Here is a 27319-nt window from a genome sequence, read left to right on the forward strand (position 1 = left end):
TTCTAGAGTTCTTTATTGACTATTTGTTGCCGGTTCTTCTATCCTACGAATATTCAAATAGTGTCACTTAATCGATTCTTCCACTGAGTATCTTCGGAATAAATACATTTAGCAACATAAATGAATGTTATATATTTAAATAAAGCTAAAATAAGAACTTCCCCCGAAAAATCTAAATTTTTTTAAAAATGTCACTTAGCCGGTTCTTCACAAAGCTCTTAAAATGTATAGCGAAACAGTAGGAGCTTTAGCTTATTATCTGGAGCGGAGCTAGAGCATCGAAAATTTTTAGGTTTTGGGTTCCTGAGGAAAATTATCAAGATTTTTTATTAAATCTATCATTTTACTCATTCATTCATCGATTAAAATTCATCATTAATTCTATTTTTTTTTACAATAACTTTAATATCCAAAATCCAAATGGTGTGGTTATATGTATTTATGAAAAGTAATTTTTATGGAATGATGAGAAACTTGTTGAAGCCATACTATGCAATAAAAACAACACTATTGCAATCAAGATTGCTTGTACAAAATAGTTTATTTCACATAAACTACAAAAATAAGACTTTCAAAAAATGAAATATACAAATATGTGTGTTTGGTAAAATTTGTTGCAATGCATCTCATAAAATTCTATATTACAATCAAAACATTTATAAGATTTCATCACAAACATTTTTAAATAAAATAATGAAAAATAAATGGAATGCTTTCTAGTATAAAATATAAATGATTATTAAAATTTTGCAATTAGAAATGAAAAAAAAAATTAAATGCATAAAAAGTGGTAAAATCTTAAAACACTTTACAATTTAAAGTATAGAAAATATGCAAATAAAGATATATATTTTTATAAAGTATTCAAACCAAAATTTAAACTTTCAATGAAAAGACTTTTTATTAAAATCGTAAAAAATATTTAACAGGCAACCTACCTGCTAAACTCGTAAATATACATGCTTGTAATTTAATTTTTAACCTCATTTATAAAAGCTCTTCATGTTAATATAATAGATTCTTTAAACATAGATCAGTTTATTGCATATGAACGAAATTCAGTTTAACACAAACAATAACATTCACCAAACATAATAACATATTTTAAAAAATCAAAAACAAATCAATTCAAACATACCTTTATAGATATAACTCAATTTTTTACATAATTAACCTTTACACATAGTTTCGTTTCTAATTTCATAAAAAATTGCTAATTTACATATTATATTAATTAATATTTTTAACTCTCTTAATAAAACATATAAATATAATTGTTTTACTCAGCAAAAAAGTGATAAAGAAAGCTACAAATTCATTAAAATATTGATCACTATACGTTTTACTGAGATAATTTATAAACAAAAAAATAAAGAAACGTTTTTTTAACACACAAATTATTGGGAAAATTGTAACACAGAAAAATGTCATTTTGACTTAATTTAAAAATTGCCGGTTACATAAATTAAGCTACATATAAATAAAAATATTCATAAAAAATCAACAAAAAAGTCAATGGTTATTATATAAAAAAATGCATAGATCAACAGTTTCAAGACTCTAAAAATATATTACTAGAGTTATCACAAACATGATTTAAATATGTAAATGAATTTCAATGCACAAATTTTTATTTAACATAAAAGCTTCTTAGATTGCTATATAAATGTGATTTGACATATAATTTCCTTTCTAAATTGTATACACAAACAAAACACTCACCAAGCAACAAATAAGACCCAAGTTACTTTAAATAAGATAATAAAAAAAACACAATATAGAAAAATGGACGGTTTAAGTTTAAAGTTTTTTTTAAATATATAATGCAACAGTTTTTACTTACCCAATTCAGACATAAAAATTAGTTAAAATATATAAAAAAAATTTAACACGCATGTTTGAAGATAAAATTGTCATAACTTTTCATATATATTTTAATTTTTATCTGCATGCTACATTATAAAAAATTCAATCTGACACAAATGAAAATCAAATATGATTTTTAAAAAAGACCCAGAGTGTTAAAAAAAATATGAATTTCAAACTTTAGTTTAAAAAAATAACTATCACTGATATTACTTAAACCAGGAATGCACAAACTATGACTCACAGGACAAAAAAGTCCTCCAAACCTTTTTACCTCAACCTTTGAACTGCTTAAAATTAAACATACACATATACATAAAAAAAACATAACAATAAAAATCTTCTTTTTTTTTTTTTACTCTGCTCTGTAAGAGTCAATTACTGATCTAAATAAGCCTGTTCTAAGTATCAAATTAAAATAATTTCATTTAGCAATTTTTGTTTACGGCAATTGGATCCATGATCCCAAAGAAACGTAATTTCTTATAAATTAGTAGAAATAATTTTTTTTTTAAAAATTAACAAATAAAAAGTCCACAATCTTATGAGTTAGTATTAAAGAATTGAAAAAATGAATAAATAAAAAGTTCAGAATTCAAAAGATAAATAAATATTAAAAGAAATATATATCATTTCGAAATTTCAATCACAATCACCACATTAATCTCGTATTGTTTCAGCAACAATAATTAAAATTGTATTTTGAATAATAGTCAAAGTAAACGTCTGCGTTAAATGAAAATTTGCTTCAACTTCTTTTCATTTGTCATAATAATTTGCTTTATAATGTTGTAATTATATTTAATTTTTATTATCTGCACTTGAGTAAAAGAATTTAGTTATGCATGTGTAAGTCATTTATATTACTTTTAAATCGAACATAAACATACCCTGAATTTGAATGATTGCAGCTTTATACTAGTGTTAACCTCCATCATAAGTTTTTTTCTTTCTCTCTGCCTGCAACCCAAACTTTGTTGTGCATTTCTGATTCATATGTTTAAAAAATACAGTTATATGTTTAAATTAAGAGATACAAGTTCTTCAAAGAAAAAAAAAGTGTCATGTTATCAACACAACATTATTTGGACGGAATGTATTTCCCTCTAGCTATAAAACTTTCTAAACTTTAGTATGTGTTTGCTCCATGTGGTATGCAACATGGTGGTTCAGTGCATCTTCTCGCTTCTTTACTTTGCTGGCTTCAATGAAAAACAAAATTGAGCTAACTAAAATGAAAAACGATCCAACTACACCCAGTGCAAACGACCATGATAAATAATTGTGATCTGGATCTGGCATCCAATCCCTTCCATCACCATGCACACCAAACACGATGACTGCAATAATGCAACAGATTGCTGAAAAGATACAAAATTTAAAACAAGAATTCTAACATGAAATAATTTTGTGTCAAAGAACATAAACTTATTTTGCCATGTGATACTTCTTAAAGGTGATTTTTCCTTTCTTTTTTCCCCCTTCAATATATTAGTTTGAATCTTAAGCATTTTTTTTTTTGTGTGGCAAATATCTGGAAATAATAATGTTTTTAAGTTATTTCATTAATATGCAAATTGCATATTTTCAGTATTTTGATACTTATTTCACTTGAAATTTTTTATCATTTCTTTATAAATATTAAATTGGTTGGCTTTTTCTACTAAATTAAAAAGCTCTTTGAACAACTGGTTATAAAAAAAAAAATTATAAAAAAAGAAGAATTTCTATCTACTTTTTGGTTAAGCATTTTCAACAGGGGTAGAAAGTTTTTTCCAACTCAAATTTAAAAAATTATTTAAAAAATATCAAACATTAAATTTTTATTAAAAAAACTTTATAATTGCAATCTAGTTAAAATAAATAGTAATAATTTTCCAGCTATTTAATACATCATTTTTAAATAATTAAAAACTAAAAAGCAACAATCGGAGAGAGAGAAAATTAATGATTTCAAGAAATTAAAATAACTATCTTTTCATTGTTTTATGTAAATGATTAAGTAAAACCTAAATTTATAATTATATGAAGAACTGTTAAAACTACACAATTAAATTTTCACACATACTGTTTACAATATATTCAATTCACTTCTAGAAATGACCTATTAATTCTTATTATCAAATATTCTTAAGTATGAATACTCAAACTGACTTTTAAATAATATCATAGTGTATAGATTTTTAAAATTGTGTAAAACACTTTTAAGAAAAATTATATAAAGACAGTTTTTTTATGTGAAAAACTTTAAACTTTTTAGATACTATATATAAAAATTGTTATTTTTTTAAAAATTTAAGTTATTATATTGATAAACATTTTTTTGTTTAGCTTCTTCCAGTTTTCTTTAATGTCTTGAAAGAAATAGGTTCCTTCCTTACAAAATAATTATTATTTTAAAATTTTCTGATATAAAATTTTTTTTTTTAAATTTAAGCTATTATAATACTTATTGATAAAAAAATTTTTGCTTCGCTTCTTCCAGTTCATGTCTTAGAAGAAATAGATTTCTCCAGTACACAAATTTTATATTTCTAATGGCATATTATGAACAGTTACAGCAGAAAACAATAAAAAGAAAGAACACAAGAGTACAACAAAAAATGCTGAAACAGAGTTCAATAATCTAACATATCTCTAGCCTCACAATAACTAAACTAAACTCAGTGGCGCGGCAGCCCATATAGAGCCAAGGCCTACTGTGTTCATCTCAGTTTTCTTGACCTTGGGCTCTGGGGTGCAGGAGTAGCTGTCCCGGTCAGGTGATCAGGCGGAACCCCCAGTGTTTGTTTCCCAAGCATGATTGGTACTCATTTATCGGCCCACTGAAGGGATGAAAGGCTGAGTCAACCTTACCCGGCCCGAGGATCGAACCCAGGACCTGTGGCATGAGAGTGCAAACCGCTACCACTCAGCCACCAGGCGTCGCCTCCCAATAACACTCGGCGAGAAAAGTCTTGCCCAGAGCAGGACAGTGGAGTATGTGTGCAGATTGCATGACCTCTCCAGAGCTGCACAGAGTGCATATCGAGGAAAGAACAATTTTGAGCCTATAAAGATGGTCTCTTAGGCAGTCATAACCAGTAGCTAGGCGGAGCTCAGCAATTGCTCTACGCCTTGGGCCATAACACAAAGTTGGGAGGGCATTCTTCCAGAACGTTTGAGAAACACAGTTATTTCCTGAGCATGGGCTTTAATGGATATTTTAATAAGATTTTTAATAGTGTGGAAGGAGAAAAGACAAGAAATTCTTTACATAATAAAAGCACCCTTTTTAACCAGGAAGTCGGAAATCATCCCTTACAAAATAATTATCGGTATTGTATTTTGTACACCCATGAGCATTATCTGTAGCCGGTGACCGGAGTAAAGGAGAATCTTACAAGTTGACGAATTTGGCTTCACGGTCTCTAATAAGTACCATCGTAAGCTTTTGACCCTATGCATACACATGAATTTAAAAACAATAATACCAAAAAGAATGACTGTAAAATGTCAACTAAATGAAAGAAACATACCAGCTATCATTGTAAGCACTGCAACGAGCCTGACAGCCAAAACTTCTTTTTCTTGACTTAGACATAAATGAACAGCTAAAATTAAGACACAACTCACAAGAAGTGCTGTGAAACCAACAGTGAAAAACACTTGAACTGCAATGAAGAAAGCTGTGGGAATAAAAGATTAGAATTATAACATATTTCTCCGTAATAAAAGGGAAAAAACAGTTGATATATAAGCAAAAACACTATGGAAGCAAGAAACATTGCAAGAAGAGCAAATGATTTTTTTTAATAATTAAGTTTTTATCAATTATAAATAATAAGGGCTCAAAATGAATGAAGTGGTTCAAAAAATCACTTCACTCATCAATGGATGAAACTGTGCCGTTTTGATGTTAGGTTTTATGTTTTGGTTTTCTCAAATAACATTTTTCATCATAACAAGTAGGGTCCACACCAGCAATAAAAATTTAGTGGTCCAATAGGACCATCTAGGTATTCCTTTAGTGGTCCAAAAACTTAATGTGGTAGACAAACTCGAAGGAAAAAATTAAACTTTATAATTACATAATTTATGTTATCATGCTGAAATACGCATAACATATTTCCGAACATTTAAAAACAAAATCACAACCTTAAATTGAGTGCAGAATAGCCATACACATTCAAATGTGTTGGCATAAAAGAAAGCGTGAGAAATAATAACGAATTTTAATGAAATCAAATAATCAGCAATCCTGTAACGGTTTTTGAATTCTATGCTAATGTATTTGTCAGAAGTAGAAGGAATCTCTAAAAATAGATTTTATTCTACACCCAATTCATGATTGTGGTATAAAAAGATAACAGATTTATATAAATGATTTTTATTTATTGAAAAAGGAATAAATAAGATAATTTTGCTTTTAAATGTTAATAAAAAAATGTTACGCATATTTCAGCATGACATATATTAATTGCCATCTATAACACCCCAAAACTAATTAGGGGTTCATTAGTCCATCATGATTGAAAATTAATATTTATTAAAAAGTGCATTAGTAAATAGAACATGGAGATTAAAATGCTAAGACGAAATAAATAAATGAGGAAAAACAGAGAAAGTGCTAACAAAATATTATTTAAAAAGTTGATTATCTAAAAATTATTATTATTTCAAGGAGACACATTTGTAGAACATAATTGTAGCCATACTGGCATCAACTCTAAGAATTAGGATATTCTCTGCACTGAAATTTTTCAGTACATTTCTGTTAGTTGGACACAAATGGAAAGTCAGCAAAAAATGTAGATCCCTGCCAACTTTTTTATATTTTTTAAAACACATGAAGATTAAATAAAATAAAAAATAATTGAACTTCTTTGCCCTTGGCTAACCCAAAAGAACCAAATTTTCATTTAAATTTTCTTTATTAACTTTTTTTAAAGAAAAAAAAACTATTTCAGTAAAAATTTCTATGTGTAATAATTTTTAGCATTAACTTAATATCTTTTAGGTATAAACGTGCAATATATTTTAGTTACTGGTTATTTATTAATGTTTTTTATGAACTTCTTTCCATCTTGTCTAATGCTTCAATTAACATTTTAGCAAAAAACACATTGTAATGAAGAAGGCCAAAGAAGAAATATAGTTGTAACTTTTGAATTAGTGGGATTTTTTTAATATTATTTTTTATGACTTTTATTGAAATCAATAGGCACAATAAAATATTCCTAGCAACATATTTTTAAAAATTTATAGATATATTGCAAAAGAGTTTTTCTTTTCTTTTTACAAATTAGCTTTTGTCATAATATATTAATTAATGTCAAATAAACAACTGTTAATCTATTGTACTCAGAAATTTATTACTGAAAAATAATAATTTTCATAATTTTTTAAAAAAAATTTTCAAATCAGTTTAAATTTAAATCCTTTTAATTATGCTGAGTACGAATAATTTTGATTTTGAAATGTGTTATGTTACAAAAATATAAAAAACTTGTTATTAATAACACATTGCCTTTTTTCGCTACTATAACTATTCTAATCACCTCTATAATATGTTTGTAAAAAATATATATATATAGTATATATGTACCCCAAACAGGGCCATCTTAATAGCATGCAGGGCCCCCAGGCAAAGAAATGTTTTTGGCCCTTATAACATGTCATACTGCTTAAAATCAAACTAAAAAACTTCACATACATAAAATAAAGCATTTTTAACATATGCAATAATTTGAACAAATTTAAATACATTTTGATTTAAATTTGTTTTTAGTAGACCCAAAAAAACTGAATTCACATAAAAATTTCATTGGAAGGTAGAAAAATTGATTTCGGTTTAAGTTTCTCTGGTGATAAACTATTCATATTATTGGTGTTTGCAAGATAATCAATCACAATTTGTAGAAAGAAAAACAAAATACACATTTTATACAATATAATATATTTATTTTTAAAAAATATATAAGGTAATTTTGTTTATTCTTAGTTTTTTTTAAAAACAATTAATATAAAGTAAGATTCTCAAGGGCACCCTGAGTGCCTGGGGCCCTCTGGCACTACCCGGCTGTGCCCATGCCTAAAGACGGTACTGACCACAAATAAAGGAACAGTACAAAATCTTGCGGGATAAAGATTTCAGTTTGTTGTGCAACAAATTTCGTACACATTATTGTGTTACATACTTTCTTTTGCTCTGTTTAATTACACAAATGATTAACAGGGGTCTGTCCAGGCCAAATTTACTACTGTTTTGCAGTAACTTCACAAATTCAACTTTAGGAAAAATGGTAGTTTCACAAAATACTTTTTCTTAAAATTTTATTTTTGTTTCCCATAAGAAATGATAAATCCATATTTTTGTGTTGATTTTTTAGTATAATTTTTAATTTTCACAAATTATGTCTAAATTTTCACAAAATATGTACCTCTCAGAAAAACCTAGACAGACCCCAGATAAATTTAGAACAAAAAGTGCTTAATAGATGTATATAAACTATAAAAAATCTTACAGGGTGAAGAACTTGGTTACTTATTTTTTATGTTTATTAAATACAAAAATTTTTATTTTAAGGGTACCTAATATAAATATGTTAATTTTTGTAACTCATTTTGATTACCTATATAAGTTTACAACAAAAAAAGTGTAATGCATGTAAATTAAGAATAGAATAATGCACGGGGTCAAACTCAGCTTTGTTGCAAATTTGTTATGTTCGGTAAATGTAACAAATTTAGTATTAAGAGGAATATACATGTTCATTTTTAACTTATGCAACTTGTTTTAACTACTGACATAAGATAAGTTTACAACAAGAAAAAATATGTATAGTAGATGTAAACATACAATAAAAAGTTTTGCGATGTGGAAAACTTGGCTCGTTGTGTTTAGTATTAAGAGGAGTACTATGCATGTTTATTTTTAATTTTTTTTCACTCATTTTAACTAGACACATAAGATAAGTTAAGTTTACAAGTAAAAATATGTAATGTATATAAATGGACAATAAAACATCTCGAAAGGTGGGAAACACAGCTTTGTTGTGTTTGGTATAAAAAAAAATATAGGACATGATGATTTTAAAAAAATTTCACGCATTTTAACTCGACACATAAGATAAGTTTACAACTAAAAATATGTAATGTATGTAAATTGACAATAAAATATCTCGCAGGGTGTGAAACTCGGCTCGTTGGGGAACAACAGAGTCAAAAGTAATGTTTGATTTTATGAAACAATTTTCAATTATTATACTTACGCTGCTCTATAAATCCTCTTAATTTTTGATATTCATCAGTTAATATCCAACGACATCCCGCATAATATTTTCTTAATGCTAAATCGCCGGGATCGTGAAAACTTCTAAAACATGTTTCCCACAAACCTAGTCTAACAAATACAGCTCCATAATGTCTTCGATCAGAATTTAACCAGTAAGGTGTGACAAATGCAATAAACACTAAAACAAAGCAAAATGCTGCAAAGCCGTTAGCCGCTATTCTCACAGAGTTATACTTAGATCTTGCCATTTTTCAACAATTCTTGAATTATTGCAAATATAAGGCAATATTTAATTGTTTTGTTAAATTATCATCCGGTGTACGCATTTTTCGAAGTTATTAAATTACTCAGATCTTCGTGAAAAGGGTGTGCCCAATACCTCCTCAAACTTTTAAACCACACATCACAACGTAAACAACATACATTTCTATGACTACAAGGTAATATGCGCGCGCATCCTCAAACTTACCTGTTGGAGGGAAAAATTATTCCCTTCACATTCTTTCTTGGGTACTTCCGGCGACAAAAGAAATAATTTCGGCTGCGACTTTGATATCGATCAATTGAGAACTGACATTTTCATTGAAAAAAAAAAAAGTAGATACGTTGACCCTATTTTTTACAAAAAAGTCAAAATTTAATTTTTTGGAAATTTCTTTTTAGAAGAATTGAGTAATTTTTTGATTAATTTTTTTAACTAGCTACAAGAAGAAAGCTACCCTAATAAACTCAAATAATACTCAGGGACTACCCTCTTGATTAATTACTCCCGATGACAGGGGCGGATCCAGAAATTTTTTCTGCTGGGGGTCATAGACTCAGATCCCCCCCCCATTAATTAATTGTTTTATAAAAAAAAAATTTTAATCTTTTATTTTTCAAAAAAAAAGAAAGAAAAAAACTGGGAAACTAAACTAAACTAAAAAAAATATTTTTTAATAAACAGCTTAAAAGAGTTTTTCGATAATTTATACTGAAAATCATTAGAAAAGGAACATTTAAAGGTGCATTTTTTTAAAAAATGTATTTATTTAAAAAGTAATTTAAAACCACTTAAAAAAAGTTATTAATATACCCCCTTGAGAAAAAAGAGAAACTTAACCAGATAGATAAAAATTTAACCAGTTGAGAATAATCCTACTAAAGTAAATATTTTTAATAATAATCAGAATTAAATCTATAAACACAGACAATTTTTGTGCATAATTATTATTTTAACAGTTAATTAATTTTTCTTAAAATTGGATCAGAATAAAAAGGCAGTGTTTTTCAGGGATGGTGGCTCATTATTACAAAAAGGGTAAAAAGGGCGTATTTATAGGCAGAACACTGGGAAAAGTACCGACTAATTATTTCGAACTAAATTAACGAATTATCTTTTCTTAAATATGTAGATAGCCATTCTTTTTAAAGCTTTATTATTTAATTTATTTGGAAATGATATTGTTAACAATAATATAAAGGTAAAAATCTTTTCACGTGAAATATTTTCGTTAAACATATTAAAATAATAATAACTTACATAATTACTTTAATAATAATATACATAAACCTATTAAAATAATTTAAATTCGTGACAATAAATTTATTTTTATTAATCTTCGTCAGGACGTCCCTTTTTGATGTTGCATCCTCTTTTCCCCTTTACTCACGACTGGGATTTGTTAAAAATAAATTTAACATAGAGCATTACAGTATGTCAATTCAAAATGTAATAAATATTTAATAAAGAACGTTCGAACTTTTATTTAATTTGTATTTAAATATCATGGATTAAAAAATGATTTTTTTTTTTTTAATTTTAGAGAGAACATAAAATAGAGTTAAAAAAAAAACTTATAAGTTTTTAACAATTGAAACAGTTTCATGAACATCACTTTCTTCATATCACCGACTATTATATTAACAAACAGTTTCTTAATGACACTTTTTAAATTTAGATAAAATGTCACTTATTACTTAAAATAGTATACAACATTTTAAAAAATTTAATAGCATGAATTGAATTGCGGAATTCGCATCAACCAGCCACCGCTGGGATTCGAACCTGACTCACCTCATTGGGAGGCGAACGCTGTATCCCCTGAGCCATCATAGCTCTTATTTAATTTTTATAAATAATTAATTTTTTAATTTTTTAAAAAAATCAGATAAAAGTAAATGAAACGCAAGTACGAAAAACACTATTTAAAAATGTTTATACCATTCAAATGGGTGCTCAAACAAAGCGCTTTTAATTTTTCATTTGAATAAGTTAAAAAAAAAATTCAGAAATGTGAATACTGTTGTGTTATTTGAAGAAAAAAAAGCTTACGCCAGTCAGAAGATTCGAACGTAGGATCTTTCTAAAAACAATCCTAACAATAAATTTTTACTTTGGAGTCTAAAGATGCACATTAAGGGCGGTGATTAGGAAACATTCTCTATAATAGAAGAAATCCTAAAAAAAAATTTAAACCGACAAACTGATGATGTTGCATTTAAAGAGGCGAGAAATTGTGACAAGGGGTAACAAAAAGTGTCACAATACATATTTTGATTAAAATAAAAACGTTTAAAATCAGCAGATTTTTGTGTTATTTATTTTATATTTCTTCATCGCAAAAAGTAAACACACATAATCAGTATTATTGTTATGTTTGCAAATGTCTTTAAAGCGCATTGTTATAGAAATAAATTTGAAATATGATCCTTAACGTAGTACTTTTTTTCTTCTTAACTGCAAGTATATATTTATGCACAGTGCGCAAAAAATAAACGTGCCACTTTAAATAACTTATGTTTTAATGATCGGATCTTCACGTTCTAGAACTAAATCTTAGTGGCTCGAAGCGGTGACTTCAGATACCATAATTAATTATTGCAGATGATGTTTTAAGTTACGAAATCAGACACAAAAGTCTACATCCTCTGAATAAACATACCTATTTTTGGATGGATTCGAATTTCTGACTTGCAAAATACAGGGTGTTTATAAATTCCCGGACCCATTTTGGTGTTTAATAACTCATAAAATAATGAAGATATGAACAAACTCTTGGCATTTATTGATGGAATAACTCATATATTTTCCTTTTCAGGTTTGAATATCTTAACTTTTGTAAATATCGTCTACGCGTGTGGTCAATTTCAGATAATTTCATTTTCCAGTCTAAATATCTGTACTTTTCTAAATATCGTCTGCTTATTAATTGCATTTTTCTCTCTTTTGTTTTTGGTAACTATTGCAATGTTATGATTACTTCTGATGTGTTTGTTCTATGTAGTACTTTTCTATGTGATGTTTTATTCGAGCGGATATAAAGGAGAATGCATACCCACAAGAGAAAGCACAAATTTTATGTTGGTTCATAGAAACGAAATCGATAGTGCAAGCACAGAGAAATTGCAGAAGAATTTACCAAAAAGATCTTCCATCCAAAAGCAGCATCTTGCAGTGGAAAAAGAATTTTCTAGAAACTGGAAGTATCGCAGATAAGAAACGTTCCGGCGTCCCTGCGCAAGTGATTTTGACGTTGAGCATGTCAGACAGACATTTTTAGACAATCCTAGAAGATCTGTGAGATCAGCGGCAAGAGAATTGGATATGCCAATTTCGACGGTGTACAATATTATTATTAAGGAACAATTAAGACTGCATGCATACAAAGTTCAAATTGTACAAGGTTTGGAACCGGACGATAGGCCTAGGAGGATGGCGTTTGCAACAGATATGGTAGGAAGGATAGAAGATGATGCTGATTTTCTGAAGTGCATAATGTTCTCCGACGAAGCATCCTTTCATGTTTCTGGCATTGTTAATCACCATAATGTGCGCATATGGGGATCTGAAAACCCCCATGAATACCGTGAGACACAAAGGGATTCCCCAAAGGTTAATGTGTGGTGTGGACTAATGCACGACCGAGTCATTGGGCCTTTCTTTTTTACGGAAAAGACGGTCTCACCAGTCGTATACTTAGACATGGCTGAAGCTCTTCTAGTTGTGCAAAACTTCGTATTTCCACAACTAGAACAGCTTCAGCCACAACAAGATGGTGCACCACCTCATTGGGGTATCATCGTTCGTAGTTCTTTGAAATACCATTTTCCAGGAAGATGGATTCGGCGAGGAGGTCCAATTCCTTGGCCACCCAGATCACCTGTTATAAAGCCACTGGACTTTTTTCTTTGGGGATTTATAAAGGACAATGTTTACAGGAGAATCGTGTCAAGCATTGATGACCTAAAAGCCAGAATTACAACCGCAATAGCCTCTGTGGATGCCGACATGCTTGCCGCTACCTGGCGTGAAATTTACTATCGACTTGATATTCTCCGCGCGACGAAGGGGGCACATGTGGAAGTTCATTGACAAGGGTCATGAAACTTTTTGTCTATCTAACCATTTATGTTATTAATTTTAATCTATCTTTGTTATTTTATGAGTTATTAAACATCAAAATGGGTCCGGGACTTTATAAACACCCTGTATAAGGGGTAGTCGCAATCTGAGATAATCAATATGACATAATCAATTATAAAATTGAATAAATCCGTGATTTTCCTTTGGTAGTTGCTATTTTGAATTTAGCTTCGTTACTGGTTACTAAAAGATATTAAAGAAAAATATTTCATTAGTTCCGCAAGTTTGCTAATGTGTCGATATATTTTTCCTGATTAACTAATTAAAATGGAGGGACTTTTAAAATCTTAAAAAAGAACTTTTTCATTTTAAATTTTTTTATACGAATAAATGCTAAAACCTTAATCTTTTATATAATCACCAAAAGAATATTGAAAATTTACTGAAATATTAATTGATACTCTTATTCAATAATATATAATTAAAAATAGCACTTACACAACTTTAAAAAAAAAAGAGTAATTTTATACTTAAAAATTAAGATTTAAATCAAATGTTGCACAAAATGATTTCAAAATATATCGTTTCGAACACAATTTATTCAAACACAAATACGAACTTTTTTTAGTTATTTTAAGAAAAAAAATTTATAAAAAAATTTTAATTTTCTATTTTTTTCTGTTCTGAATATTTTGGAAAACACTACATTCATATATTGTTTCAAAGCTTTATTTGTAGCCATTTTTTTTCAAATTGAAATTATTTAAGACTTTTTAATTTGGGTGCAATTAAATTTGAATTTTATTCAATATATCACTAATTTTTCGGACCTAGTGCATTAAATATATAAAATGCACTAAATGTATCAAAACTCAGTAAAAAAAATAAGGTTTCCTACTTCTATAAAATAATCATAAAAAAATTTGAAATTCCATTTTTCCATTTAAAAAAAACGAAGTCATAGCAAGTCATTAAGTGAAATGTTAGAGTGTATGTACTTTTTTTAATCAAGAAAGGCCTGAATGGTTGTTTTTAATGTGTCTGATAGCTCACAATTTTTTACAGATTTAGAAAAACAAAAATACCGGAGAAAATTAGGAGGGCTTTAAGCCTCATCATATCAACGAGTTCATATTAGGAACTCCTAATAATTCCTCGAAAACCAGTTTTAAAATTTTTTTTAATTTTTTGTTTTCTATCTTTATTTATTTATTTAATTTTTGCTGTTGAAAATTGATTTAAATATTAAGTAAGCACTTTAGGGGTGAGATATTTGCTTACGTTACTGCGATAGGGGTAGGTGGTTCAAAATCATGAAATACATGCTTACGTAATGCTTGCAAAACGGGAAAGGAATTTAAAAAAAAAAAAAAAAAATACCAGCGTAAGAAGTCAATTTTTAAGAATTTTAAACGCAGATAAAATAAACTGAACTTACAAGCTAAAAGCTATCTACATTTTTAAACGACACTTTCTGCCTATTATAATTAGTCACCACAAATCTGCAGACTTGTCTTTTCATTCTTAGCAATTTCCTTCGATTAATTAATTACAATACCTGTTTGTTTACATTACTAAGAAATCATCTGACTTCACGATAACTTAAACAAAAGGCGAAGGTGTATAATTGACCCCCATTCTAAGAATATTAAAGATATTTAAGAATGTAATTCCATTTCCGATTACATAGAGAGGGGTTGAAAAACGAAAGGTTAGTGGGCCAAGGCCATCATTTACTCTTTGTTTGGAGTTGACCATTGTTTTCTTACTTCCGATGTGTTTTCCTAAGTATGTTTACTGCAATAGAATTGAAATATTTGCTACTTACTTTTCCACATTACTCTTTATTTATGACCATACCTATACTCGTATGTGTAGTCATACTTATATCAGACCTATCTAGATCACTTAGGTCTCCAGAAAAAAAAACTCGTTTACGAACAAACCACATTTAAATATTATCTTGTATAGTATATTGAAATTTTTTTTTCTACTAAAAATTGAAGGGATTCGATGAAATAGTCATACAGAATTTGGATCAAAGTTCATTTGGATCAAAGTTCTCAACAATAAAAAAATAAATAAATAAAAAAAAAATTCAAAATAAAAAGTAATATTTTTAAAAACCACGTTTTAGTAGTGGAGAATAATAATTAAAAAAAAATTGAAAAACGAAAAACGTGGGGTGCATGAAATACATAACAGTAATGTTATATTAGTGTGTGTATGTGTGCTCTTGAGAATATGTGTACGTATATCAGTAATTGTAATTGTATCTGAATGTGGATGTGGAATATGCTTTTGTCTATGCATATGTATGTGGATGTATATGTGGCTGGTGCATGTATATGAGTAAGAAAATGTGTATATGTATGTGTATATGTACTGTTATGTATTTCATGCGCCCCACGTTTTTCGTTTTTCAATTTTTTTCTTAATTATTATTCTCCACTACTAAAACGTGGTTTTTAAAAATATTACTTTTTATTTTGAATTTTTTTTATTTTGAAATTTTTTTATTTTGAATTTTTTTATTTTAAGCTATGATTTTTTTAATTTTTAATTTTTATTTTATATTTTTAAAAAATTATTATTTTTTAACTATTATTCTTCACTACAAAAAACGTGGTTTTTAAAAATATATATTTTTATTTAGATTATTTTTCTTAGTCAAGAGTAGTCAAAACTACTACAAGACCACTACTAAAGTAATAGAACTTTTATTTTAAATTAGGGATGCAAAAATCTTTATAGAAAAACAATAACTTTACGACTTTCATTAATTTTATGCTGATGACAACCAAAACAATCTGGAAATGAATGAGGAAAAACTGGATCCTACCACGTGATTTTTCAGCCCATAAAAATACTCCGACAACGAAAATATTTTCACCTGACATGTAATACTAATGTGAAATAATGGAATCGACAACAAAAGAAAATCTCGAAAATATATTTTTTTTAAATTTTAATTTTATTTTACTTTGCATGTCTTTTTTCTCTTCATTTTCATGCATTGTCATCCAATTCTGAACTGTGTGCTAAATTTGAAGTTTCTAGCTAGTCGGGAAGTTAGTTTAAAATCGATTACAAAATTCCACCCGGACAGACATACACGAAGGCAAGTTTATATAAACGTGGTAAAAACAGCTTATTTCCTAGTGTAAAAATGAAGAAACTATTTGACTGATTTCGATGATAGCTTTAATTTTCTCTTTTAAAACGATGTAAACATCTGTAAGCCTTACAATTTTCGTATCGTTATTTTATTTCACATTTTTTATAACCGGCGGTGAACAGCCGACCTAATTTTTGGGTTTACGACTACTTATGTTCAACTCCGTAGCCTTGTCATTTTGAGCCCAATCCAGAAGACAAATGAACTCCTGGATCAAGTATTGGGAGAAATTCGTGGAGGACTTTTTGAGGGAACTAACTCGCATTTGCGTTACATGGAGAGGAAAACCTTAAAACCTCCCACTGTTAGCCTGGTGGCAAGGGGACTCCAACCCATGATCCGCCTACCACTGAGGATATTTTTACGTCAGCACTGTGGACATGGCGAACCGGGTGCGGAATTCGTATCGACTAGCCATCGCTGGGATCGAATCCGAGTCACCTCATACATTATGAAATGATTTCAGAGTTGCATCGGACTACATAATTCATTCAATATGGCAAAAGTGTTGGCACAGTATGAAAATTCATGATTGAAGTTTTTATAAATGGTGTTCTTTTTATCCATACAAAAGTCAGATAGACAGAAATGGGGAGAGGAAGTTAATAACTTCTTTTTTAGCCTTAATACAGGTCATTTTGAAGTCATTCTAAAGGAATGCTTTTAGAATTATAGTGATGTTAAAAGAGAAAGGATGCTTTAAGCTCATTTTAGTCGATGCAAATTTTGCATGGGACACCCTTTCTAAAAACTTCACACATAATCTTTCAAATTGTGGCAACAGTTTTGTCCCGTAAAATCATCCAAAACATTAGCTGTTAAAAGAAAAATTGTTTACTTAATTATGAAGTGTTCGTATCATTTTGTCACCCATCTGTATATAATTTAATAATAATAATAATAATTCCTTTAATAATAATAATAATAATTATATTAAAAAAAGGAAAGACTCATATTAAGCTTAGATGAAAACGATACCCGCTATTTAGTTTTAAATTTCGTCCTGAATTTTTAAGTTTTTTATTTTTCTTTTCATATTGCACTAATTTTGGCAATGAATTTAATTAGCAAACGTCATATCTGTTTTCAAAATTAGTTAAAAGTTGTTAAGAATGTTATTTTTCTTTTCTTCTTTTCCTTTCTCTTTTTTTTAAATTGTTTTATAAGTCAATAAATAAATAAATAATAAAGTGTTAGAACTAGATAGAATGTTTTCTTTTTTGAATTTTCTTTCCAGTTGTAACCCACTTTTTCATTAAACAAAATTGTAAAGGAGAGACAAGGGACAAAGATGAGAAAAATGTAATTCTTTTTTTTTTTTAATTGCAGCAACAAGAAAAGCTAATAAGTTCTTCATACCTGGCATGATAATTATAGTAAAATCAAACTTATTCAACTTAATTATAGAACAAATCACACTTAATTATAGTAAAATCAGATATCCTTTGTTAAATCAAATAGATGAGCTTAATTTTCTTTTAGAAGAAACGACTTTTTCTAAATGCTTTTCTTGTTCAGTTTCTTTCGAACCTTTCTCTTTTTAGGTTAAATAACACAATATTGATAATGTAGAACAGCGGTTCCCAATTTTTTTCGACTGTGGAACCCTAAATGATTGATGGAACCCCAAAAGGTATAATGAATCAACAATTGTGAACATATTCATTACAGAAAGACAATTAATTATTTTCAAAATATGTTACGATCTATGATCTATTTTTCAAAATATGTTATGATCTAATTTTCTAAATTATTTTGAAAATGTTTTGAGAAGGACATTTTTCATAATATCGTTTTATCAATTTTAGTCTTAAAATTGGTTTTTATGTCAGTCAGTTGAATTCGCAGCTCTGGAACGACATTTATAGTCTTAATTTGGATTTAGAATTTATTCGAAGCGAAATACTAATGGAATTTTTCACAAATGCATATTATTTTTTTCATAATTCATTCATTATATTGTTATTAGAAAAAATCTTGTTTTGAAATCCCTTCACAAGCATTTTAATTAAATAACTTCATAAATATAACTGAAATATTAAATAAAAAAGCAATTATTACTTGAATTTAAGTTTAATTACAGGCTTCGAAAATCATAACTGGTTTAAAAAAGATCTCGGAACCCCAGTGACCTTTCAGAGGAACCCTAGGGCACCACGGAACACCTTGGTAACTGCTGACCAAAGTATCAGTAGTGTCTCGAATAATATTATCAGTCATAAAGTGTCTCATCACTGATGGTTGATAAAAATATCACTACAAATAGGATAATAATATATTTAAGCTGTCGTATCATGACAATAGTAATGTTTTCAATTCCCAGCTATTATTTGTGATAATTTTCTTGTCTTTCTTTTTTCTTTAAGAAAAAAGAACTACATTCAGGTATTGTTAACAACAGTAATGTCCGCATCCTGGATATCTGAGAGTTGCGTCAAAAAGCAAACGATAAATATATAACTCACTTTAAAAAATAAATCAATATAAAAGAGAGAAAGAATAACAACAACAGCAATAGTAATAATGTAAAACATGTTGAATAACAAACAATGGTTGAATAACAAAAAAATAGTGTGAATTATTTTTTATTTTACTTGAGCTGACAGTCAAGGTTTTATACTTTTACTTTAATAATGGAAAATATTTATTCTTTCAATTACCTGTGCAGTAAAACTGAAAATTTATTCTAAGATACACGAGAAGAATAATTCAATGTTTCCTATTAAATGGAGAATTTCCGGAAAAGTGTTTAATAAACAAATGATGTAACACAACACAAAGAGATTCATTGGTACTGAAAGAATTAAACGCATGATTGATTTTGTAGCACTCATACGTGAAATGTTTCGAAAATTGGCTTAGAAATAATGTTCTCATCAATTTTAAAGATCTCATTTTTCACTATTCATTTTTATGCAATTTTCAATTTTTCAAACTTTATCACGTTTTATTTTTTTCCCTTCCCTCAAATTATCTAATAATGTCTAGAAAAGGACATGATGGCAAAAAATATAGCACCAAGGAGCATGCCGTCATTTTAAGGGTGTTGTTTATCGATCAGTTTTCAAATTTCTTATTTATCAATTTTTATAACTTTTAAATTTTTATAATTTTTTAAACTTTTACTTTTATTCATTATACTTTTTTTGTAATTTTAAACTTAGGATCATCCTGTAATAATGAGAAGAATTGCGTAATTATAAATTTAACTCGAAACTGTTCTAGAATTACCAACATTCTCGTGCATAAAAAATCTGATAGTTTGTTATTTTTATTGATAATTAATAATGTTTCAATTTTGAACTGAATGCACATTGTTATAACAGGTTAGTTATATTCTCTATAATTAAGTCAGTAAAATGAATTTAAAAAATTTCACATTTATATTAGCTAGCAACCCCTAATAATATTTTTCACTTCTTTTTTCAAAGGTTTGAAAATGTATGTTATATTTGTAAAAAATTATCCTGCAAAAAAATTAAAAAAAACTTTCTTTAAAAAAAAAGAAAACTCTCTTTAAAAAGCTTAAAAGCTATGCATGCATTATTGTTAATTTGGGATTACATTTTTAATTATTTTCTGTGCTACATGAATAGCTTCAACAGCGTTTCCCTCTCACTCAATTAATTTTGGTTCATTACCCAAAAAAAGGAAGTCAATAATAAATTTGACGATAAGCGAGTTAGAAGTTAAAACTTCGTAAGATGACGAAGATAAAAATCGTAACCATCATTCGTAATCGAACACATAATAAAGCGAAACTCATAATTAATCTTTCCTTTTAACAATTTAACAAATATTAAACTAAAAATGAACGATGCTATTAAATCAAACCTATTATTTTCTATCCAAACCAGATCCTTAATTTATATGAACAAACTTTTTTTTTCTTTCCAATGGCAGGCACTGAATTTAAATCTTTGCCTATACTATGCTAGAATTGTTGCTCATTTCGCGTTACCCAGTGGGCCCCTGTGAACCAAAGTCACGGAGGCGAGCAACATTGCCCACGCCACACTGCCACAAACCCGTTTATAGGGTCGGCCACATTCGCATATCAGACACACACACAACAGAGGACAGCACAAAGAGAGAGAGAAGCATCCATGCCCAGAGCGGGATTCGAACCCGCAGCCTATGGCTTCGCAGTCAGGTACGCTAACCACTCGGCCACCAGGCCGGCTATATGAGCAAACTATTTTGTAATTAAAATGAAACGAATAACATATGTTACATTAGTTTCTACAGGAAATGGGTTAAACTTCCATTTTACTATTGGAACGTTTTGGGGGAGGTGTCGTTGTTAACTTTATGAAGTGACGTAGGACAAACCCTATCTATTCTGCCCCCGGCTCGCACCGACCACAATGTTTACGGAAAATATCCCTATTGATAAACGGATCATGGGTTAGAGTACCTTTGCTGTCGGGTTAACCGTGAGAGATTTTCCTCCATGTAACGCGAATACCGGTTAGTTCCACCAAAAAAATTCCTCCACGCAGGCTAGTTTCTCCGTTTCTCCCAATGCTTGACCTAGGAGGTCCCTTGTTTTCTGTGTTGGGTTTAAAATTACAACGGAGAAATGCTGAATTGAAAGTTGTAAGTTAAGTCGGCTGTTCAACAACGGTTATGGAATACAAAATAACAATACACATTCCATGATTTATCTTGAGCAATATTTTGATTGCTTTATAATATGTTAGATAATTATGTATGGGAACAATCAGGGATAATATGAAACAATAATGGGAATAATGTAATACTATTTAAAACGAAATAGACTACTTTGATAACAATAAATTGATGCTTGTGTTTATTTTTGTAGGTTTCGTTCAGTACAGTTTCGTAAATACTTTTCGCCCTTAAACCTTGGAATATGTTTGATATAGCCTAAATTATAATATACCAAGGGATGGGGGTAATATGAAACACCATTTAGAGCCATGGGCACCGCAGGGGTCCAATTTTTGAGGTGGACGAATTTGAAATAGACAGACACCAGTAGCGTACAGTGCGCAAAATAAAAAAAGGTTTACCCTGAATAACTTTTTTTCTAATGATTGGATCTTCTCGTTCTAGGATTCATTCTAAATTATTCAAGAGGGTGACCGCAAATCTGCTAATAAATTAGCGCAGACGACATTTTAAGATAAGTAATCAGACACAAAAACCTACTTTCTTTGAATAAACATACCTTTTTTTCGACAGATTTGTATTTCTGACCGTAAAATATAGGGTGTAGCCTCAACCTGGGAAATATTTTCACTAATAGTGTGATTCGGAGAGCGCTCCAAAGTTTGGATCCTTTAATGTTAATTTTACTTTTTGCGTATTTCGCAATATCTCGAGAACTTTTTAAGCGAATTAAAAAGTTTTTTCACACAATTATAAAATTAGTTTATCTAAAGATTAATTCCATGCAAAATATGACTTATAGTAAATATTTATATTTTCTTATTATTTCATTTAATATTTGTTGAAAAATTTTGAATTGTAAGTTATGCAACACAATTTTAAACGAATTTTTCTCAAATTTTAAAGCAATAATTTAGAAATTAATTTTAAATTGCTCCAAAAATTTTGTTTAATATTACTGAATATTTTTTAAAGTTATAGCAAAAAAATAAAAAATAAAAAAAAAGGAACGCAAGGCAAAAAAATTATTTTTTTTTTATAAAAATGTCCGTATTTCCATCAATATTGAAGCTAGGTTTACGAAATTTTGTGCAATTATTGCATAAAATAAGCAATCTAATTGTTTCGAGTTATAAACTTATTGTTACAATTTATATACTTATTGCTACATTTTTTAGCATACCGTGTTCAAAAACATTATTTTTTCCATTTGTAATCTATTACCCATCCCTCAAACTTTAAATTTCGTTGATATGCATGAGAAATCGCATGATTTACACACTTCTGAAGCTATAAAATTATTCTTTAAGTATTTCTTGAGAAGTGAGGAAAAAAAAAGTTTTAATGCAGAAATGTTTCTATGATTTTGTCCAACCCCTGCAAATGGTTCGAATGTCATTGGCGTGACAGTGGGATGTCAAAATAGAAAGGACCGCTGCCCTTTATGGCGTCTCTAATGGCTACCTGATTGTAGACTGAGATATCAAACATAACGGTGATAAACAATGGGGTAAATGAATTGCAGTTAAGATTGAATGTTTAACGGTATTTCGGAGTTGAATACATTCATTTAAAAGAGGGAGTTGACTCTCCCCCCATTTACGTGACAGCCGATGACTTCGTCTTGATAAGAAGACAGAACACTTATTTTCATCTAATGATAAAACAGTATGGGAGAGACTAAAAAAGACACTTGTACAACCACTTCCCACGTCCAAATATTTCCCTTATGATATAATAAGATCTATTATGGGACAAAAATCATTTTTCTAAGTAATCATTTTTTTGAAGTAACACTTATATTCAAAACTGTATTGTTATAACAAATTTGGTGAGGTCACAACTATAATGTAATATTTTTTCTTACCAAACGGACGGATGTATATTTTAAATACAATTTTCGCATTCATCTCTTTGTGCATGCATCTGATAGTTCTAAATCATTTAACGAATCTCTTTAACCGTCATTCATAATAGCATATTAATGTAATTTGCACCCAAGAATAATTTTTTTTTTTTTTTTAAATTACACCCGCCATCGTCTTCTCAGACATAAGGTGTCTTGCAGTCCAATACAATACTGAAGTATCTCCAGAAGGTGAGAGGTCATCAGAGGAACGAATGTCAAGAAGAGAGGGGCAATCTAGAGCCCCTGAATTAGACAGGCCGACTCATCATCTATTTTTGCTCCAAAGAGCTAACATAAGCACAATACTAACATAACGTTAACTTGTGAACTTTTTTGCTCCAATATTGCTTGATAGGTCAGCTCTGATAGTATAGGAGCCTTAGGGCAATCAAATAAATGCTCCCCAGTCATAGGCGAAGTAGAATAACAATTGTAAAACGGTTAATAAGATCAGACGCCGATTTAAATAACTTTATCTTTGATATAACGTAGAATTACGTTATTCCAACCATAATAATAATAAAAACAATCCTCTTAAACTCTTAATTTAGAAAACAAACAAAATTAAAAATCTAATAATAACAGTACAGGTAAATACCTTTAAATTAGGGATACGAAAATATTTATAGGAAAATAATACATTGACGTTTTATATCAATTTTATGCTGATGACAACCAAACCAATCAGAAAATGAATGTGGGAAAACTGGATCCTACCATCTGATTTTTCGGCCAATAATACCGACAACAATGGAAAACTGTGACACCAGCATTATATATGCTAAATTTGTGACAAGAATTTTACATAACTAATTTATCATCAAAAAAATATTGAAATATTGAATATTTATTTCAAAAATAAAATTTTGAAATTGAAAATGAAAAACAATCTTGAAAACATGCTTTTTGTTATAATTTTCCTTCACAACGACGTGAAATTCCCCTTATTTTTAACTTGTTTTTTTTTTTTTAAAAAAATAATAATAATACATAAATAAAATAAATAGTGACCTATGCACGGTCTTTTTTGAGATATAAATAAATTTTCGTCGCTAAATCATATTGCATTTGTATTTTACAAATATCCCAGTCGCATATCCAGTTTTTTCTTCTTTTCAAAATATCTAATGAAAAAGTATACTTATCTATAATCTAAAGAACTTATTAGGAAACAATTAATGGCAAACATATAGTTAAAATTAAAAAGAAATTTTTTTTTTTATAAAGTGAAGTTTTATGAAGTCGTAATCTTTTAGCATTTACGAAAATCGCGAACGGTAAATTTCGGCACTTATTCATTTGCTTTCATAAAAATATAAGAATATTTCTCTTAAGCTAGGTTGAATTGTTGGACTTTTTATAAATAAATTATAAAATTAAGCACGTTATTGCTTCGTAGTCTATGAGTCAAATTATTAGTTACGAAATAATATTGATTTAGTTTAGTTATCTTGGGTTCAATCGTAGTCTATGAGTCAAATTATTAGTTACGGAATAATATTGATTTAGTTTAGTTATCTTGGGTTCAATAAAAGAATATGAGAAAAACTTCTTTGTTTACTTATAATCAACTTCTGCAACAAACTTGATTATCTCAAAATCTTTTGAATAGAAAAATACACAGCTCTTTAACTTGAATTTCCTTTAGTAAGAGTTTTTAAAATTGAAGTTTAAGCGAGAGATTACCCATTTTACCCAAGGGAGTGGTCAGGTATTTTTCTCACCCGGTCCATGTCATAACTTTGATGCACTGAATCGTATTGAAAGTAAATTATTTTTATTTTGTTCCTTTACAGGTCCTTTTAAATATTACATAAGCACCAAAAGGGGCTTCTGCTTATTTTTTTTGCCGATGAGGGGGGGGGGCGGGAGGACTATGAACAATGCCTACAAAAGATTCTAAAATTCCTTTTCAATATTTTTTTTAATGCAAAAGAAAGTAACAAAAAATTTAGAGAAATTACCTATGGAAAAACTTAATTGAAGTATAAGTTTATGGAAAAACTTAATTGAAGCATAAGTTAAATTTTTTTTAGGGCTAATAATCGTTGATTCTTTCATGCGACAGAAAAACCAATACTTGCCTCTCACACCTTGCCAGTGGACATCTAAAATGTCTTACTTTTTCTCAGGGTATAAAATCTTACCCTCTTTGCCCAAAATGCCATCAACATATCAGTGATCCAGCGGGGGAGGGGGTCATTGGGGACATACCCCCCCAAATTGAAAAGAAAATTTAAATAATAATTTTTTTAATAGTTTGCAATAAAATATTTTAAAAATTATTTAAGTGGGCATAAGGTGGATTCTGAGTCTATGATCCCCCCCCCCAGGAAAAATTTCTGGATCCGTCCCTGGAACATATTTTAAACTGCTTGGGACTTCTTCGGGAAGAAATTTACACTTCTTCTCTCCTTGTTTCCGACTTTTTACTCGTCAACGGATTTATGGATCTGGTCTGACACCGTCACACCTTTGGAGATAAGTAACAACAACAACAAGAAGAAAAAGTTAAATTTGGAAAAATAAAATGTCCGCAAGAAATTTCTTCAAAGAGTTTCGGAGGTGAAGAATTTCGAAAAACATTACAGTTTCCTTACAAATATTACTGATAATTTTGAATTAAAAGGTAAATAAAAACGTAAATTTTGTTTTATTTTAAGTTACATCTTTTATTAGATTTTTAATTCTAAAATTAGATTGCTACAATAGAAGACACATTTAAAGCAATAAAAAAGGGGGTCCAGGCGGGGATGTTGTGAGTTTCTTACGTAAGCATTGGAGAGTGGTTTGTGATTCGCTTATTTTAGCAACTTTCATATTTTAAAATTTTCAATTATTATATTAAAATTATCATTAATTATTTCTATATAACCTCTTATTTCTATATTGCCAAAAACCCGCTAACATACTGTTTGAATGGCCCTTTTAAAAATGACCGTTATGTTTTAATTCGTTTTTTTATTTTTTATTTCTTCCTTTTTATTACTATTATTATCATTATTTTTGAAATTTTGATATGGATATGCAAGAAATTTTTAGTATGAGATTGACTTTAGAGGCGAAAAAAAATGTTAAAATGTGCACACTAACAGAAAGAATTTTTTTTAAAATTTATTCAATGCTTTAGAGAAAAACTTATTAGTTTAACAAAGGCCGGAATTGAACTTTCTTTAATCACTTTATCCATAAATTCGTAAGCATTTCATTATTTTTAAAATATCATTTTATTGTGTTTTTTTTTTCACTATGAGATGTTCCATTAAATTGTATATCGTGAATTAAATAAAAACAAAATGAATACAAAATTTCTCCTGAAGTTTAAAACAAATAGAATTCTCACCTGTTTCAAAGAGATCTAAGAGATAATAGTAGTCCTTGTCAAAAATCCATCGACAGTTTCGGAACTTATTATTGTATCTGAGGTAGGTAGACTCCTGGTATGTAGTGTAGCAAACTTCCCACAATCCTACTCTTTGAAATCTTTGATAAGGAAGAAGACCATCGGATTGAAGCCAATAGGGTGTCGAAAAAGCAATGGTGATGAGCACGACAGCGATTGCGAAGCAAGTTCGAGCCCCGATTTTGGCACAACCCATTATGCTGGACAGTCTTTACAAATTAAAATCTTCTTCTAATATCCAAAGTTCGAATGAGAAAGAAATAATAACGATAAGTTCCGTAGGAATGATCGATAATTACTTGTGGAAAAGCCAATCACTTATGCAAATTATAACCAAGTCCATGCCAGTTGTGTCAAAATGGGAGAATCATATCCAGATTGGTGTGGAAAAGAAACGTTCGATTGGATGAAATGTGATGAAGAGTAGCAAGAGCAATTTTCTTTTCTGATAAGAAAACAGAAAGTGTTTTTAGTGGGTGTCTACCTTGCTGTCGAATAATTACGTCAGAGTTCGTTTCTGAAATGTTCTGAAAGTTGCAACAACGCTATTTCCTTTTACTATCGAGCGATTTGCAAATTCAGCAAAAGACAATTCATTTCGCAGAGTCACCTTAGCACCGGAAGTAGTATATAAAAAAGAACGTTTCGTACCTAGTTTCTAGGTGGTACCAAAGACAGTCATTGTTCTTTCAGAATATGAAGAATGC

General features: G+C 29.1%; 2 protein-coding genes across 3 annotated transcripts in view; one reads left to right on the forward strand and one right to left on the reverse strand.

The window, feature by feature from the left end:
- Positions 1-27319, forward strand: part of LOC107440814 (uncharacterized) — a 688492-nt gene that overhangs the window by 651240 nt on the left and 9933 nt on the right. The window lies entirely within an intron of this gene.
- Positions 523-27059, reverse strand: LOC107440817 (uncharacterized). Of its 2 annotated transcripts, none has more exons than XM_087149355.1 (3): positions 26553-27059; positions 5385-5534; positions 523-3227 (listed from the first exon to the last, which is right to left on the reverse strand). In XM_087149355.1, the coding sequence occupies exons 1-3, from the start codon at positions 26806-26808 to the stop codon at positions 2989-2991; spliced, it is 645 nt and encodes a 214-aa protein (XP_087005481.1). In that variant the 5' UTR covers positions 26809-27059; the 3' UTR covers positions 523-2988. The 2 variants fall into 2 exon arrangements, with proteins under 2 accessions (XP_087005481.1, XP_015909355.1); XM_016053869.4 differs by lacking the exon at positions 26553-27059 and adding an exon at positions 9120-9609.

This window comes from Parasteatoda tepidariorum, chromosome 8 (genome assembly GCF_982258835.1).
Source record: "Parasteatoda tepidariorum strain Cologne lab strain chromosome 8, Ptep-v5.0, whole genome shotgun sequence".
NCBI lineage: Eukaryota > Metazoa > Arthropoda > Arachnida > Araneae > Theridiidae > Parasteatoda > Parasteatoda tepidariorum.

Excerpts from the sequence above, each read along its gene's own strand:
- LOC107440817 (XM_016053869.4), bottom strand. The coding sequence starts at position 9,390 with ATGGCAAGATCTAAGTATAACTCTGTGAGAATAGCGGCTAACGGCTTT. Across the intron at positions 5,535-9,119 it reads AAGAGGATTTATAGAGCAGC|CTTTCTTCATTGCAGTTCAA; the intron begins GTAAGTATAATA and ends TTATTCCCACAG. Across the intron at positions 3,228-5,384 it reads AGTGCTTACAATGATAGCTG|CAATCTGTTGCATTATTGCA; the intron begins GTATGTTTCTTT and ends GTATCTTTTCAG.